The following is an 18,205-nucleotide window of genomic DNA, read 5'->3' on the forward strand; positions in this document are numbered from 1 at the left end:
GGCCGAAATAAACTTTTAATTTCCAGTCATTAGCATTTTTTGTAAACAAATGGATGGACTATCGTATTTTGTCGATACTAACTACATAGTAGCCACATTCTCTATCTGTCTGTCTGTCGTCTGTATGTATGTAATGATGTATGTATATATATATAAAATATATATATATATATATATATATATATATATATATATATTATATATATATATATATATATATATATATATATTTAAAGTATGTATGTGTATCATCACAAGGTATAGACTGACATTTTCTCAACATGAATTTGCAATTACTGGAATTTTCAAATCTAGGTTTCTTTCATGCAGCTGGCGGCGATTCGCAGACTTCTCAGCCTTTTTAAAGGTCAGGGGATTAAAGTTTCATATGTCCTTAATAGTCAATTTTTGCCTGCCCATTTAAACCCTGCCGCATGAACACCGCAAAGCCTCGTAGTATCTGAAAGCGACTGGCTTCAAAGCAAATCAGTTTAAGAAATCAGACAATGTGCACATCTTGCTTACTCCCTAGTGGCGACACTAGAGCCGAGGTAATGCAATTCCTCGATAAATAGATATAGACTTTACAGGATAGTGAGAAGAAAACGAAGAGAATCTCAGATGAACAGTATTTAGTTTGTAGTAAGGAAAGCGAATAACAAAATCCATTCTTGTTTATTCGCCCATTCTTCATCCATTCTTGTTTATTCTTGTTTCCATATTCTGAACGACCATTATAGCATGAGCTTCATACTGTCACATGAAAACAAGTAGTATGACTTTGTGTGCATTTGACATAGACTTTCATCACTAGTAACGATAATTTGGAATGCATCAGATAAGATGGCTCCTCTTTCGACGATAAGTCGCCCGATCTTTCTGTTTGCAGAAAACACGCATCAACTAATCAGCGGAGAGAATCTGTGGCTTAACCCTTCTCCCATCGAAATTTCCACCTCGGCCTCGTCGAATGAGTCTCCCATGAGGTAACAAAAGCCTTGAAGTAACAAAAACGGCAGTTTTAGTCCAGGCATTCCGCTTCTGTATGACACTATTCAACCACACTTTTCGACTCCATTGACAAAAAGTCAAAACCGAACATGGATTTTAGGCTGTCCGATATACTAGTTAAACATCAATGCAAACTTTTAAAACTTTGAAGCTTCGATCAATCGTGGCTTAAAGTGCTGTGTGTGAATGCTTTGGTGTAATCCACCTTGGCCTTGTGCAATATTCTTCGTCTTCTCTCTTGCCACGGCTAATTTTGTTTTATTCTTGACGATATAGGAGAATAAAGTTTCCTGTAAGAGGTACTCGAAAATTTAACTATTTCCTTTGCGAGACTCATTTTGTCTTGATATTATACTCGAGATTATGACAGTATATGTTTTTCCTAATTTCATTCCAAGAAGAGCAATGTTGACCTACGAATAAATGTTTCTGACACAGAAGTGAAATAGGGCATTTATAATCCATGTTAATACTAAAATTTAAAGGAACGCTCTGGGAGAAAGTGACATTACCCGATGACCTATTTTGCTTTCTAATATTTAACCTGGTCAGAGACTGTCAGCTTCTCAGCTTTATCTCTTCCTGAGCAGCCAGGGCGAAATGCTTATTGTGATAGTGCACACATACAACAGGCCCCCAGTGTGAGCAATTCGGTTTAATGTTTGAAACTGTGATCCGCCGAGATTAGTTGTTTAGGACAAGTTAAACAGTCGAATAACATCTTTATCCTTTTCCAGAAACGAGCGCCGAGCAGTCATATACAAATGCTCGCACACAATCACCTGGACTTGTGGCAAACAGGCATGCATCATCTTTTATTGCCTTCAGACTATCGGAGTAATTGTGAACAAAATGCCCCTAATGGACGCATATCACAAAGACTGCCCGGCTTGATTCTTCGACTTCATTGAGCATCATACGTCTGGATGATTCGTTATTTAGTTATTCTCAGAATAACACGAAACAAATTGCAAAATGAACGGCCCTGGTAAACGCCAAATTTAAGTCCCCGACAGCCTCGAAAACACAAAACAGCGAAAAAAGAAAATCGGAAATGGAAAGTGCCCATCACAACACAACAATTAAAATCGATCATAATGCAATGCTGGTGCTTTCACAGTCGGGTAGAGCAGAAAGGTACACGTATAAGAGTTTGATTTACTGCGTAATTCATCGTACAGGACAATCAGCCTGCTCAGCTCCGTTGACAGGCATTCCATCACGATAATAAGGTTAAGCACGGTATGGAATTACATTACTCCTTTCCATGGGAAATATGGTTTTATTCCTCAGAATTATTATCAAATTATACAAGCTGTAGAATTGAATTTGTCCCAGTTTGGTTGCCCCGGGGTTTTCATTCACTTACATCGACATCGTATATCTAGTTTTTATTGCCCATAAGACCACGTGGTTCTGTCACCCGTCTTCCTTTATGGCCATCTTGAATATGGCAGATGCCCGTCGGTAATAACTCCGGGGGGTACTCTGGAATCGTGCTCCAGTCTCGTCCGTGAAAAGAATGCAGACGATCGTCACCTTCATACTTTACCCGATATCATATGACTTACCACTTAGCTAACACGTATAAGAGGCACACTGAAGTAATTTAGGAAATAGAGACAGGACCCTGTACACATCTGCACGCTCATATTCGTACACATGACCAATTTTCCGGCCATATCAATCGTTAACCTTTGTAGTGATTTATGAAAATGAAACTACTTAAGCCATTAAAACAATACGTATATCCATTCTTGTTGCTCGCTGACTAAATTATTACAACTTAATGTACATACATACATACATACATACATACATACATACATACATACATACATACATACATACATACATACATACATACATACATACATACATACATACATACATACATACATACATACAGACATACATACAGACAGACATACATACACTGCATGAAAACGCAATAATACAGATAAATTCACACAAATGAGTTGACTGTATTAAAGAATAATACACGTGAATTCACATGAATCCACATGAATACAGGCTTGCTGAATACAAGCAATGGATTATTGACTGTATTCATCTGTATATGCACTCTTCAGCTAAAATACAGGCAATAATCCATGCAAATACAGTAAGTATTATTGGGTTTTCATGCAGTGATACGTACATACGTACATACATACATACATACATACATACATACATACAGACAGACAGACAGACAGACAGACAGACAGACAGACATACATACATACATACATACATACATACAGACAAACATACATACACACATACGATGTGTATTTTTGCATAAACATGCAGACAATTTCTATAATGCTTATGGGAGAGAGAGAGAGAGAGAGAGAGAGAGAGAGAGAGAGAGAGAGAGAGAGAGAGAGAGAGAGAGAGAGAGAGAGAGAGAGAGAGAGAGAGAGAGAGAGAGAGAGAGAGAGAGAGTGAGACAGACAGACAGACAGACAGACAGACAGACAGTGGGAGGGGGAGAGAGAGAGCTCTCTAAAGGTACTCTTGAGCAACAGTAGGTGTGTATGTTGGTATTTTTGATAATTATGGCAACGATCACATCAAAGAAAGGCCACACGATATCCTGAAATCCACGACGAAGTACACTTTTCAGTACGATTGTTCGTTACAATGCTTCACAAAGAGTCCAGAGTGAGCTGGCGTGTGTTATGTCAAAGTATCAATGATATACGACGAGGGGATGGGGGTGGAGGTTGAGCCTTAAATTTGTTCTCCCTGCTTCTCAAATAAAAAGCTCCATCATCCTCTGATCACCCAAACTCACTTACTCCTCGTGAGCAAATAGTTGATCGGCACTTCTTTGACAGCACCCAGGTTAAAAAAATTCCGAATCGTCTTCCTGTCTTGTCAAGATTTGCTATGCATTTTAATGCAGAGTAAGGTACAGACTGGCCGCACAGGCGCGTCAACCGCCTTTCAAATACATCTGTTGATAGCGTTAATAGGTGGACATGAGGCTAACCGATCGATTAAATGGAAAAGGGTTGTTAAAAATCGTTTAAACAGAAGTGGACGAGGCTGATACGGTAGTCATCGTTAGTTTCTATTTCGCCATTACACTGGTTGCCATGTTTGGTTAAAACCTTCACTCAAATACACCATTTTGCAGTTTTCCCAAAGAATCTGCAAATAATACCTAGCTAATTGTGCCGCGCTTTTAACTTACACGGTATTTCCATTCACAACCACCAGATAATATCAAATATATACTTACATTATATTTATTCAAGCGGTTGGAAATAACGTTGTTTTTTATGTTCTTTCAAAGTAATACACATTATTCACATTCTAAAAATACTTCAGCTTTTACACGGAAATATGAATAATGCTGGCTGATATTTGCAAGCTGCACACTGTATATAGTGAGGCTCATATTTTCCTTCACCCTCATTTTCCCAGGAAGCTCTAACTAAAGAACCGCAAAAGTGCCGATCGACTTGAGTTCTCAAATTATTATATATAGCGTTCTTCGGAGATCGAAATTTGCTTGACCCGCAACCGTGCAAACACTAGTTCGTATTATCTTGCAAACGGCGTACCGCATATTTCCTCTAAATTTGAGTAAACACGGTAGCTAAATTGTATGTGTGCTCTTTGTTGCCGGATCAAATTTAGTACCATTGTTCGCACCAGGTATTATGTGAAAGGAGGGGATATTTCTATTCAGCCTTCAAATTGAACGTAATAGCTCTCTCACGTGTTTTCGTTCCATCTTTTCCTGTTAACCAATCGAGTAACCCATTTAGCAGTTCAATCAGGCTTGTTATTTACAGATAGGTTCCACAATTTGCCCGATTCTTGGAACACGCTCGAAACGGCCATGTTTTTTACGTTCGGAAATCGCTAGTAGGATGTCATTCCTTTAAGCTTCAAGCCTAGATTTACACATGGCTTACCAAATCAATGCTTTTTGATGTTTTGCTCAGGCTTGAAACATCTACGCGGCAACAGGGATCTTAGACTTATTTTCCAACGTAATGACTGTACTGTCGCGCTTCTCAAGTCACCGAATGCTCTTTGGTATTTCCATGGTGAGACACGAATGCGACATCTTGGTTCCAAGACGATATTCCCAATTTTGAAGAAATCGGCGTGCGTAATAACCTCACTTTCGCCGTTATTATTACTGTATGGCCTTATTGAATGTACGACGTTTAAATTCATACTCGAAGTGGAGAGATCAGCTATGAAAGGTATTTTTACGTGTTTAATTTCCATGATCATGAAGCTATCATGTCAATTGACTGAAATAGATGAGTTCCAATTTCAGAAAATGACAAGAAAAAACAAATTAAATGGATCATTTGATCATGAATCCTGAGAAGTGTTTCAAATGTGCTCGCTCATAGTTGTGATTAGATACCGTTCCGAATTAGTGTGCAATTTTTTATTTTTCGCAAATGAATTTTATGCCTGTACATGAAGAGCCCTGGTGTCTCGCACAGTGTTCTTTGAAAGTGCGAAACAGATAAATATCAACATGTTGCCGCCAGAGAGAGAGAGAGAGAGAGAGAGAGAGAGAGAGAGAGAGAGAGAGAGAGAGAGAGAGAGAGAGGGAGAGAGAGAGAAGGCGCATCAACAAACATGACGACCTAAATTTATGATGACGGTGGATTCACCTCTTTCCCATCAAATCACGACCCCTTTCAATGCACATTAAATGACTGACATGTGAGCATTGTTGACAAGCTGTTGGCAACTAGTTTTGTTTCCGCATAGTTTTATCGTCCGAATTATTTATATACAAAAAACCTTCCCTTTATGCAGGCCCATTCTCGTCCTGTTGGGGATACAGCCTCATAAGTAGGCCTAACAGCTTCTCCTGCGGTCCTGCACAAGACCAGTAAATACTTGATCGTGCTTTTTAAAAAAATCATCATCAATGTCTTTCGTATTATTAAGTACACACTTCCACCACTACATCGTTTGACATATGAATCTTAACCGCAGAGCGAACTTTACCGTTTTTTACTCGTATTCTAATCGTAAAGGTCACATCAATGTGCGCCCTCTCTCTCTGAGGACCATCATCCCGTCATACCGACCTTTAAATGCCAGCCGCAGAAAAGCTATCGATCTTTAGAGTTGTTGGCCATAGAATGTTCAAATCGAAGATTGTAAAAAGTTAAAAGTCCTTTTCGTGTACGCCATTATTCCTCTGAGTAATCGGTAGTGCTTATTAGTGCTGACATAAACAGTTTCACGATGTGTCAATACCCTTATTCACTCTCGGACCGGGGCTAATAACAGCCATATAAGTAAAGCTTTAAGACTTCTTTCATTACATCAGGCAGGATATTGTAATGACATGCGCACTAGTTCTCGCGTCGTCAGACATTAACTCTCTTTCTTTTTTATGGAAATACTGTCGGACGCATTTTAAAGTTTACAGCTTCGGAAAGAAGACGCCAATCGAGGCAAACATAAATGTTTCCCATCCTATTCCACTTTACATATGGCTTATCATTGTTTTCATTTAATCTTTAATGTACTTTACGTTTTCTATTTATTTTGAAGCTCTGCGGCCTGTACTTACACAAGACAGCGTGACCTAACAAGCTTTGCCTCTATGGAATAAATGTATAGAGCAAAACGAGAATTCCAAAGATTAAGTTGATGCATGTTACTCAGCTTTTTTAACTCCCTGTTGCTTTTTACAAAATTTCATTCAATTTTAGTAATATTGAAATATTGGTAATATTAACTTGTTTTCTATGACAAGTAGTTGTAAGTTGTGTAAGAAAGAAATGGTAATTTATAGCAACGTAACAAATAAATGGATTTATTGAATTCTTTTTCACGCATTTTGAACATTTCAAAAGAATGTTACGCCATAACTCTGGCTTGGTCAAATATTGTGAAACGTATATTTTTCATTCTTGAAACACTATATGATGAAACATACTTTTGTTTGAAAACTGGTAATAAGGTACATAAATTGTCAGTTTGAATAAAGAGTCATTTAGATTTTCCTGTGATATCATGATTAAACCCCTTTTTTGAGTCTTAGTCCTTCGATCCCTGCCATTTAAGAATTACTCAGAGCAGATAATACACAATATAATTGCCGTTTTTCTACATATACTCAAATAGGATATTAAATTCAATACAGAAATGTCAAGTTTCTGACTGCAATTGATTTTCATTATTTTGACCGAAATTGGCGATTCCAGCCAAAATGTGTACCCCTTAATGTTTCCAGGAAACTCCTGCGAATATACAAACCTTCGGGTTCTTTACGTTTTGAAAATCTTCTGTGCATTGGGGTTTTCAGTGCAATCTTTGATGAGAAATATTACTTCATAAACGTTTTTCGTAATATGATACGCCACCTAGTGTAATAATTCCTGTGGCACAAATTGCATAGTTAAAGTAAAACGAAGAGTTATTTTTAACTTCGACGAGGTTGTTCTGTACTTGACATCGCTGCTGAAATGTTTTGGCAATCACTGACAGCTTGCAAGGTCTGATGAAACAGGAATCCGGGAGCATTCAATACAGTGTAAGCTCACTCTAAAGTGCTCTATCAATGGTTTTTCAATTTGAAACGCAGATACATATGTGTGCCACGAGCACTTCTGCAGATTCACCAGTGCTTCGCTGTCAGCTATCGGAAATAATTAATGCCGTGCATCTTTTATCTGCGCTTATATTTGCAGCTCTCTGCCGTCAAAAACTCATGATTTATACTCTCTGTGTTCGACCTGAAATTAGTGGATCAGTGATCGATCAACGCATGATGCTATCATTAACATTACGACATAAAAGGCAGTAAAATTTCCTACTTTACCTCGGCATCCAGCAATCATCTACTTATCCATAAATGTTTCATAATGCAATTTATTTCATCGCTTTCCAAAAATTGATAAATGGAAAATTGATTTCTAACGACTCTGTGATATTTTGATGGTTTCCTTTGGCCTTGCCTGAGATTAATCCAATTTTTTGTCTGATGGCCAAAATCCCGTCCTTTCTTGTAACCCAATCAATATTTTAAATAGGTAAATGTTACGTCATCATATAAAGTCAACACTTCCTGAAAATCCTTTACCTTTCCTAAGATGTATGCAAATAACATCTTATAATGTTTACTTGCAGATGTATATCCAAATGATAAAATTAATATTCTGATTTATCGAATGATGAGACATGTAAATTTCACGGCTTTGTCTTTCTGGGCTGAATTAGCCGACGCAGTGAAGGTAGTATTCATTATAGAAGAAGTAGGTTATACAAATATATCTTACACCTGGATTTCTTTGCAATCCGAGGATTTCTCAGCGAGAGAAAATTTATACATCGGTTTCTGATAATCCATCTCGCTTCATGACAACTATACCAATTAATATTGTTCAAAATTTAAATGTAAAATTTGTTCTTTTTTATCGAATGAGCTTTTCTCTACTTTAACATCACGTTCACTTCAACATCACATTACTCAGTACACAATTTCAATGAAGTTTCACATTTGACTTGTCATCGGCTGATTTTGCAACGTCAAGCAATGTTCATCAGTACAATTTGCATAATGAATATACCATTCAGGAAAACTTTGCGGTCAAATCTCTCGATTTCATATACTTTGCTTTTTTTGTTTATTTTATATTTAGGATGACCCTATGCCATTCCTCCACATTGGAGCGTCTTTGGTTCAGCAGTGCCGGTCCATGATGGCGTTTCTGGAATACCACAACTGGTACCACTTCTCCGCCATCACAACAGCGAAAACACCCGACTACAGGGAATTTATCACGATAATGGAATCGCTATCGGCTGAGATAAGCAACGATGCCAGTCATAATAAAACCTGGGAGGTATGCCAGTCGTTCCCCTTGAATTTCGACGGCAACATCACCGCTCAGTATGACAGCATCGCCGCCCAGGATTGCCAAATCTTCCTCGTCTACGCCTCGTACAACGAAGCGAGGCGGGTCTTTTCATATGCAAAGCTTTTTGGACTGCTCCGGGAAGGGTTTGTGTGGATGCTTGCCGAGCCAGCCCTGGGGGAAAACATAAACATCGTGCCGGACGAGTTCCCTACGGGAGCTCTGGCGGTAAAATTCTATGACCGCGACTACAACAAGGAGCTCTCGGTACAAGATAGCACGGATGTGTTTTTACGTGGTCTTGAAGACTATTTAAGGGCAAATAACCCACTTCCTGTGATAGGCAACGAAAACTGTGATGATTCCTACTCAAGTAGGCCTGACAGGAAAAATGACACGTCCATGTATCACTTTCAGAAGTTCATTACTTCAGCGAAGCTAGAGGAAAAACATATTTCGTTCGACAAAGAAGGTTTTGTCAAAAGTCCCCGGATGGTCTTGATTAATATAGACGGCAGACGGAGGTGGAAAGAGGTACGTTGAAGTGTAATTGTATTGCGATAATTTACAGTGTACATTAATTACAATGTGTCAAACATTGTACTAATCACAAAACTGTCATTCCAGCTATCTGTTAGGTCAAAATAAATGTTTCTGGTCAGCACGCGCGTCATTTCAGGACCTGCGCGTCGTGTCTTTTTTCGGTTACATACTCATCAGTACAGCCCTGTATTGCATGTCCAAAAATGCCAAAAAGACAATAACTGTTGCATCAATAGTGCCAAACAAGCATTGTTAGGAATAAAAACAGGAAAACAGAGAATCACACCATCGCATCACGTTTGTTGAATGTCATGGACCAGCAACAGATATTTTTTGGCGTTACTGTAACACAGACATGTTAACTTAGAAAACCTGCTCACAAGCTGAAATTGCATCGTAGAACAAAGTACTTGGAATATCGATGTAAGTTGGATAGAATCTTAGCGATTTTGTGCCCGTTTCTTTTGAGAATCCAAAAAGTTAAGAATGAGTACATTGATTGGATGAGATGCATGCTTAATATTTGAGATTTTTACCTATAGGGCTACTCAATTAATGTTAGATTACTTTTGAATACCAAGAAAAATCTAGAATATTATAGGTTCATACCATTTCTGGTGTAGTTATAGTAAAGGTATCTGTCCGTCACTCCAGTCAGCTTGCATACGTGAATGCATGCCATGGAAAAGAAAGCTTATAAATGTAACAATCCTCGAAATTCCCCATCATTTTCAATAGTTGTAGCGATCTAAATGTACCATATCACCCTTATGTAGTTCGAGCACGATGATAAATTAGGACACCTGGTACATGTATAGACTTATTTTCTTCAGTTACTGAGAAAACCTCAAAAGATGTTGCTCGTTAGGGGCGTGCAGCAACTGAAGGCGATTCGACAATTCGTTTCCTTCAATTTGGCTTCAATAATTCATTGTGCAAAAGTGACAAAAAGACCATGGTAGAGTTAAAAATCATACGACGAACAAAATGGCCATAGATGATTCAAATGGAAAAGCAAATTGGGAAATATTCAAACATAAAGTGATAGAGACTGAAATGAAAGCCTTTATTCTAGCCCTTGCATAATGCTACATCCGGGACAAAGCGAAGCATTAAAATTAAAATTATGTCTCCTCGTTTTATTTTCTACCATGCCGTCAATGCGATACAGTGACCCCGGGTTTTCTAAAAAATTCCCGTCGAAACGTGAACTTACCGAGTGTTATTCTCATATTTCATTCAATTCATCGTTTGTAAATAGAAAAAAAGACGCGAGAATGGCGATTTTCCTTCAGTAGCGAAGTGCAGACGAAAACGATATATTTAATATTCATCGACCGACTAGTTAAGATCTTATAGGTGCTTATTCGGCATTCACACGTATTCACAAACAGCCAAATAACAATAAAATGCGCACTCGATGCAGACTGCAAATAAAATTATATACGTGAGAATAGGACGGATGAATCCTTTGCTAAGCGGTAAATGCATTAACTAAGTCATCTCTCGCGTGTCTCGCGTTTCTCTCCGCGCTTCTGGGCATAATGAAAATTTCAGCGTTCTTACAAATAAAACCCCCAGACAAGAGGACACCAAACCAGAAAGATCCACTGATCACGTGCATTAACTACCAGGCAATGCAGTTATTAATGCAAATCCTTCTCTATTAATGTATGTGTAGCCTTGAATCGAGTTTGTTTGGAGGAAATATATGCGACAATCAAACCCAATTACTCATACATAATTTTTTTTTGCAGAATACAAAAAGCCCTGTATCACTTACATTGTGCATTTATCTCTGTAGTTTTAGAAAAATAAACTCAGTCATTTTCAGTGAAGTCGTGATTGTTCAACATAAGGAGGTGGCCTTCGCCATGCAATTTGATTTTCAATGGCGATGTGCTATGCAAATGATAATTTCTGATGACGTGCAAACTGTATCCATCGTAAATTTCAAATAACTTCACTTAAAAAGACAGTGAGCGTGGTATTGTCTTAAGTTGCTTGTTCGTTTCCATGGCAACCATTTTATAGAAAAAATACAAGCGTAAAGACAAGTTCAGTACGGGAACTGACCGACAAATCTTTGGACATACTTGTTTAACATACTGAAGGCAATAACGGCATCAGTCATGAGTATCCCAAAATGAGTGTCAATATATATATATATATATATATATATATATATATATATATATATATATATATATATATATATATATATATATATATATATATATATATATATATATATATATATATATATATATATATATATATATATATATATAGTTTTCATTAAATGACAATTTAGTTATTGCAAGAGAATGCATGTTTTAACGAGGGTGTAACATACTCTTTGTGTTGACATTCTGTGTAAGTATTACACAATATGCATACAGAAAGAAGATCAAGTTTGTTTGATGTGTCCCGTCAGGCATATATATATATATATATATATATATATATATATATATATATATATATATATATATATATATATATATATATATATATATATATATATATATATATATATATATGCTGAAATGCTTTTTTTTATTTAGTCCATCATCCAACGGGTGCTAGCCCATTTACAGGATGAGGTACCTATAACCCACTACCCCAATGGAGCACTGAGGAGTAAAGTGCCTTGCCCAAGGGCACAACACCGAGCTATATAGAGTCTGGACTCACCGTCCTCCAACAGTGAATCCGCTACTCTTGATGTACCGGATCTTGAACCGGGTCTCGAACTCACCATCCTCCGATAGTGAGTCCGTTACCCTAACCACTGGTCCACCCTATAGTGTTACTCTGGGTCCCGGGTCCTTGCTCAGACCTGGCTTCCATCCCAACGAAATGTGGGTTTTCACTTGTTCTGATCTGCTGTTGACGATCTTGCGTACAATCAGTTGAATATCTATATAAGTTGGTGCAAATTTGTGAATAAAACTTATTTTTGAATGCGATGTGGTAGAGAGTTCAAACTTACCCTATCAAGTTCACATTGCGCAGGTGCCAGTTCCAAACCTTCATAAAACTTTGTGAAGAGCGACTTGAACCAAATCACTTGATTAACCGATATTGTGAGGAATATATATTCGAAAAATGTCCCCCTTTGCAATTACCTACTTTGACAATCAGTGAACAGATGCAAGACAAATGGTCTCATCGGAGGCTAGTTTTTACTGAATCCTATCTGTCATGAATTTAATAAATGTTGGGTTTACTGCGACTCTGTCTTCTCTTCGATACTTTGGATGCGACGACGATATGCCCTAGCTAATATATCTACAACGATTGAACTGCTCTATTGGACGCATGTTATGCGTAGAAGCAGTTATTAACAGCATGGGCTTCTTGCTTTTCAAATCCGATATTTGACGAGGGTATTCAATGAAACGTCGTCGCCTGTGGATGGGAATTACTTCGCCATGTGGTCATAAAAGGAACCGCGATCACCGATTCGGGCAAACATAAAGTACACGAACAACTAGATCAGTAACGAATTGAAACTCGTAAGGTAGAAGGCGCCTCGGGACAGATATTACCCTAAAATTTTCACTATTCTTTGCTGGTCTTTCACTTGTGTGGCCTCATTTTGAAGTTCTTGGAAAATGTGAACCTCTTATTTTTGCCAAAAACGAAAATCTAATTTATCGCCTTTGCGTTAATACAGGGTAGGTAGCCATTTTGAATTTCAGATCTCGGTAACTTTCAGGTAAATTGTTTCTTTGGAACCAAAATTTCCATGGTAACCCCTGACTTTTATTATTAATTTTTAAACATAATTGTTTAGAGCTCCGTAGAAGATATTTTGAGCAAATGTTTTATATTTGTCACTTTCGACGTGCATACTTACTAACTTCATGTCAAAGTAGATGCTTTTGTAATATACTCCACGACCATAATCATTTTGGAGTAATGGGTTTAGGTAAAATCAAATGCCAGGCAAATGCAATACTGATGGGGGAAATATCTTGCGTTTACATAGAACAAACACACGCTTTAAGATAAAAATGATGCTTAACATTTGATAAAATCTTCTTTTTTGGTACCTCATTTGTTTTTGAAATTGAAAATGTATTTTGACAATCTTGTTCAAAATGTACACTGAGAATTCCACTAATATAACCATCGTCCTGAAGTGTTCCAACCATCCATGATACCCAGGTCGCCGCCATTGTAATGGGTTGTTGTTTACCTTACTTTTCTTTTGGAAGAGATGTTGATTTGGAAGGTGCATTCAGTCGACTAGGTTGAGTATAAATTCTTAATTTCGCCCCTCTCAGGCGAAGTGAAGCTCTGTAAGGAAAACAAGAAGGCCTGCGTAGAGCATCAAACATTTATTAATCAAAGCAATCTTATTACCGACAGAGGATGTAGGTTCGCGGTCGATTCGAACGCTTGAGCGACGAAATGGCACAAAGTCCAAGAGATCCGCCCAGCGGTGCACGCAAATACGATCATAAATAGTCACCTTTATTCGACACAATCTAGTATTTGTCAGTAAACATCGTTGCTCCAACATGTGGCTTACAGCAACGGACAAAGGTGTCCGTAGAAATAGCAGTCATTACCAAAATCGTTAATTTGTTGCATTTTGTGACATTTAGAAATACAAAGCATATATTTACGTTTTAACATGTTTGGTCGATTGTCAGACATTTGATACAGTTATTGCAATCGAGTTTGGAACTCCCCTCTGAAAATCATTTGCCAAAAATCTAAACATAGGCAATGTAAGCTGCGATGGGTTCAATTTCTTCGAAATAAAAAAGACGTGAACGATGATAAAAATTGCAACATTGCATAAGAAGCATCTGGAGAAGAAACTCAGAATTCCTCGCATTATTTAGCAAACATTAGAAACATAAATCTTAAAACGTCTTCCACTATGCTATCTGGGAGAATCGAGCAAAGATTTAATGTTTTGCTTTAACAAATCACTTATTTTAAAATAATGTATATCGATTGCCAAATTCTTGCATTATCAGTAAGAAAAAGATCACAGTAGAATAATACTTACTGAGCGTGTAAAACAGATGAAACTTATGACATATATATGACATATGGGATGGAATGAGTTGGAACACGAGAGGAGACTATCAAATTACAATAGATTACGTACCTATCGTGGTATATTTTCACTTCCCTCCCCCATTTAATCTTACCATTGTGAAACGCACTCCTTTAATGCGCGAGCAGACAAGACACAACTCCCATGTGATTGATATCGGGTAAGTTTTGAAACTTTATATTAACCTGTCCCCTACCGCACAGAAAGTCACTTTGAAAGTGTGGATTAGCCAGTAAGTGTCAACTAGCAAAACACAAGTTGAAAATGCTGAGATCCCTGAATAGAGTTAGCTTGAGTTAATTGATTGATCGGTATATCGCAGAGCCATTGGTTTGAGTTTAACTATCACCTCTCCATGTGTTATCGTTTGAAAAATACCACCCTTGTTCATGAACATGGAAAGCGTTTGCTAATTTCAAAGCGATTGGTCTGTCTCGTCTCGTCGTTGTTTATTTCATCTTTCATCATTCATGCAGAACAACTAGAGACAGCAACACAAGTAATGGGAAACATGATGAATTGTCCGAGATTTTTCCATAATAGAATCACGGATCATTGTTACCTTAAGGGTGATGAGCAATCTTCCCTCGATGTCTGACCGGCCGGATTAACACTGCCCATATAAGGAGGTGTAGTGGTGTACATTTCGATTTTGATGTCGCAGATGTCTATCATCTACAGATGCAGGGTTATTCCCACTAACCTGCCACATTGCATTTGGTAATCAATGGAAGTTTTCTGATTAAAATACAGAGAAATAGAGCAATAAAGTGAAAATAGTGATATCAAATTCAGCGGTCAACAGAGATTTAAAACGGTGCACAAATTGCACCAAGCTGGTAGGCAATCTTCCGGGCTCAATTTCATATTTCCAAAAAAAGTAATACCGTCTTGTGTCAGTTGTGTAACCTTGAACATGCCGACAGGAAGTACATTTCCACTGCCGCATTTTCTTGGAAAATTAAAATGACTATTCACCACAAAATGACACTCCCTTCGTGTAACTGCACCTCAGGTTGAGTGTATCAAGATGGACGCCGACTTGAGAACCATGTGCAATCTCCTTGAAATTAATTTAATACTTTGAAAGAAAGGGTGAATCCTGAACGTTGTTGATGTTGCCATCGGTCTGCCGAAGTCAACTTCTAATGCAATAAACAACGTGTTCAGCGTATGTTGAGAAAAACACAGTAAAATATTGTTTCGAATCCTTTATCAATGAACCTTTGATTTACTCGAGAGTCATAAGTATATTTTTCCACCTTTAAAAGAATATAATGATGTTACTCAATCAGCCATGTTGCGTCAGTAACAGTGGCTTCAGGTTAGTGTTTCGTTTCATTTTCTGCTTCTTCCATATAACGCTATGTCTTCTCTTAATTAATGTCCATTTTAACATCTAAGACCCATCACCTTTCTTTAATATGAATAGACGCAGGAGGGACCTCTGCAAGAAAAAGAATTAACAATTTAACAGGGGTGGTGAATCTTACATGATGAGAAAAAGAAGACATAACATTGACAGGCAAAAACCAATCAAGTCATATTTACTCCAGTTCAAAAGCGCTGGAACAGCAAAATCATAAAAGAAAGATATATGGATTGCAATGCAAAACAACAACAAGTGATGGCAGATGTTTCGAAAAACGTGGTCACACAATGCTGAAATGTGTTTCCTCGAGTTTCTTTGTATACGAAAAGCTGGATATTCATATATATGACTCGTGCCTTGGTCTTCGGGTCTACTTAAAACTGTCAGTAAAATATCTCTTGTGGTGATTTCGGAGGCAAAGGCATCAAATGATCGAATTGCCAAAATACGTTTGATGCTACTCATGACCAGAAAGAGAGAGAGAGAGAGAGAGAGAGAGAGAGAGAGAGAGAGAGAGAGAGAGAGAGAGAGAGAGAGAGAGAGAGAGAGAGAGAGACAGACAGACAGACAGACAGAGAGAGAGAGAGAGAGACAGACAGACAGACAGACAGACAGACAGACAGACAGACAGACTGACTGACAAACACAATAGTAAATTTAAAATTGATGCGCAGATGATGCCGCGCATAAGACATAAATCCACTCTTTAAACTATTTGGAAAATCAATAATTCATGGGAAAACGTGTGGGATGGATTGGAAATATGGTGTCACAGATACGCTGGGATCTTATGACGGATGATACAGTTCTTCTGGAAATTTCAATCGACCAGACAGCCGAGATGGTTATCAAGTCTATATGTATTGTATATATTATTGATTGTTTGTGGCCAAGAATTATGTACGTGTGGTCAGACGGCAATAGGCTTCAGGCCATAATATTCATCATGGAGTCTCCGAGGAATTCCGGACTTCAGTGGCGTTAGCCGAGTGCTCGACCACGTGCCTCCTTATTTCAGCAGATATCTGCGGATCGTCAATTTGTCAACGACCGTTGTTGATCAAAGACGATTGATTCCAACCCAACTTCTAACCCTCGCGAAATCTCTGGAATTAAGGTCATGACGCCAACAACATCAAACCAGTCGTTGGAATTAATTGCATCCTTCTGGTCCACTTTGTCTTGGAGGTTTCAATTAATTATTGGGTATCATTATTCAAATAACGTTATCAGGTGGAATTGATTGGTCGATGAAAGCTTTGCTTCAAGATATGATTAAATTCTTCTCGCACTTAAATCACCTTAATGGTTTTGAAACATTCTCTGATTTACGTTGCTACATAGAGGTCGCCTTTTTGACGTAACTTGAACACATATAAAGATCGTTAAGAAATAAATAACGGCGAATATACTGAAATACAAAACCGTACAGAGGGATGGACGTTGTTATGAAAATAAATAGTTCCCCTATCGTCACCTTCTGATGTCAAATTAATTAATTTATTATCTTTTGGCTATATGACTCGACCAATAAGTAAACAGCCCGACTGGACCTAGAACGACGAGACAGACAACAATTTTAGATTAGACGAGAGAACTATTAATTTCTAATAATTTCTAATAATTTCGGTGTGTTATGTGAGCTGACGGGCTTGTAAATGCCCTATAACTTGTGTTTTCGCAGTATTTACGTCGTATGTGCCATCCTCGTATTTTCACATTTCACCATAAGGCATCTAAATTTTGCAATGTTTGGACACTTGGGCATTACTAATTTACTCTGCATTGGTGCGGTGGGTCGGGTTCTGTTATTGCTTTTATGTAAAACAGGGTATGGAAAGGGGGACTCAACTCTAGCCCCCGGGAAAGGATAAAGTTCACCTGAAGTTTTAATCTTCCGATCATTCTAAAATCAACAAAAAGACTTACTCAGTTTAAGTTTTAGCCCATATCGCGTAACATTGTACTAATGTGTTCCTCAGTTCTGTTTCAAAAATACAGTCGAAAATTACGGAGTATGTAGAAAAGTACTCAAGAACCTAGAACGACCATTCGAACTTTTATCGTTTGCGATTGACGTTCATGCGATGCATTGTTCCTGGGATGGGTATTATTCTCTTATGATTGCATTTAGAGTGGTAAACATTGTGCACGCTTATGTCCTCGTTGGAAATTACAGTGCTCAATGCTAACGCAGAACTTTATAAATAATAACACAAATTACTTCAAGTACAAAGTAATGATATCTGTTACTTAAGAGTCATGCATCCAGCAATCCTCAGACAGAAGTGACTTCTGTCTGAGGATTGCGGGATGCATGGAAGTCAATTA

General features: G+C 37.9%; 1 protein-coding gene across 4 annotated transcripts in view; it reads left to right on the forward strand.

Annotated features, from left to right (window-relative positions):
* LOC139151160 (glutamate receptor ionotropic, NMDA 2A-like) overlaps positions 1-18,205 on the forward strand; it is a 182,297-nt gene that overhangs the window by 124,644 nt on the left and 39,448 nt on the right. For all 4 annotated transcript variants that reach the window (XM_070723751.1, XM_070723753.1, XM_070723752.1 and 1 more), the window contains exon 3: positions 8,661-9,410. In XM_070723751.1, coding sequence (XP_070579852.1) covers positions 8,661-9,410 — 750 coding nt within the window. The remainder of the gene's footprint in view (positions 1-8,660; positions 9,411-18,205) is intronic.

Source organism: Ptychodera flava, chromosome 15 (genome assembly GCF_041260155.1).
Source record: "Ptychodera flava strain L36383 chromosome 15, AS_Pfla_20210202, whole genome shotgun sequence".
Classification (NCBI taxonomy): Eukaryota; Metazoa; Hemichordata; class Enteropneusta; family Ptychoderidae; genus Ptychodera; species Ptychodera flava.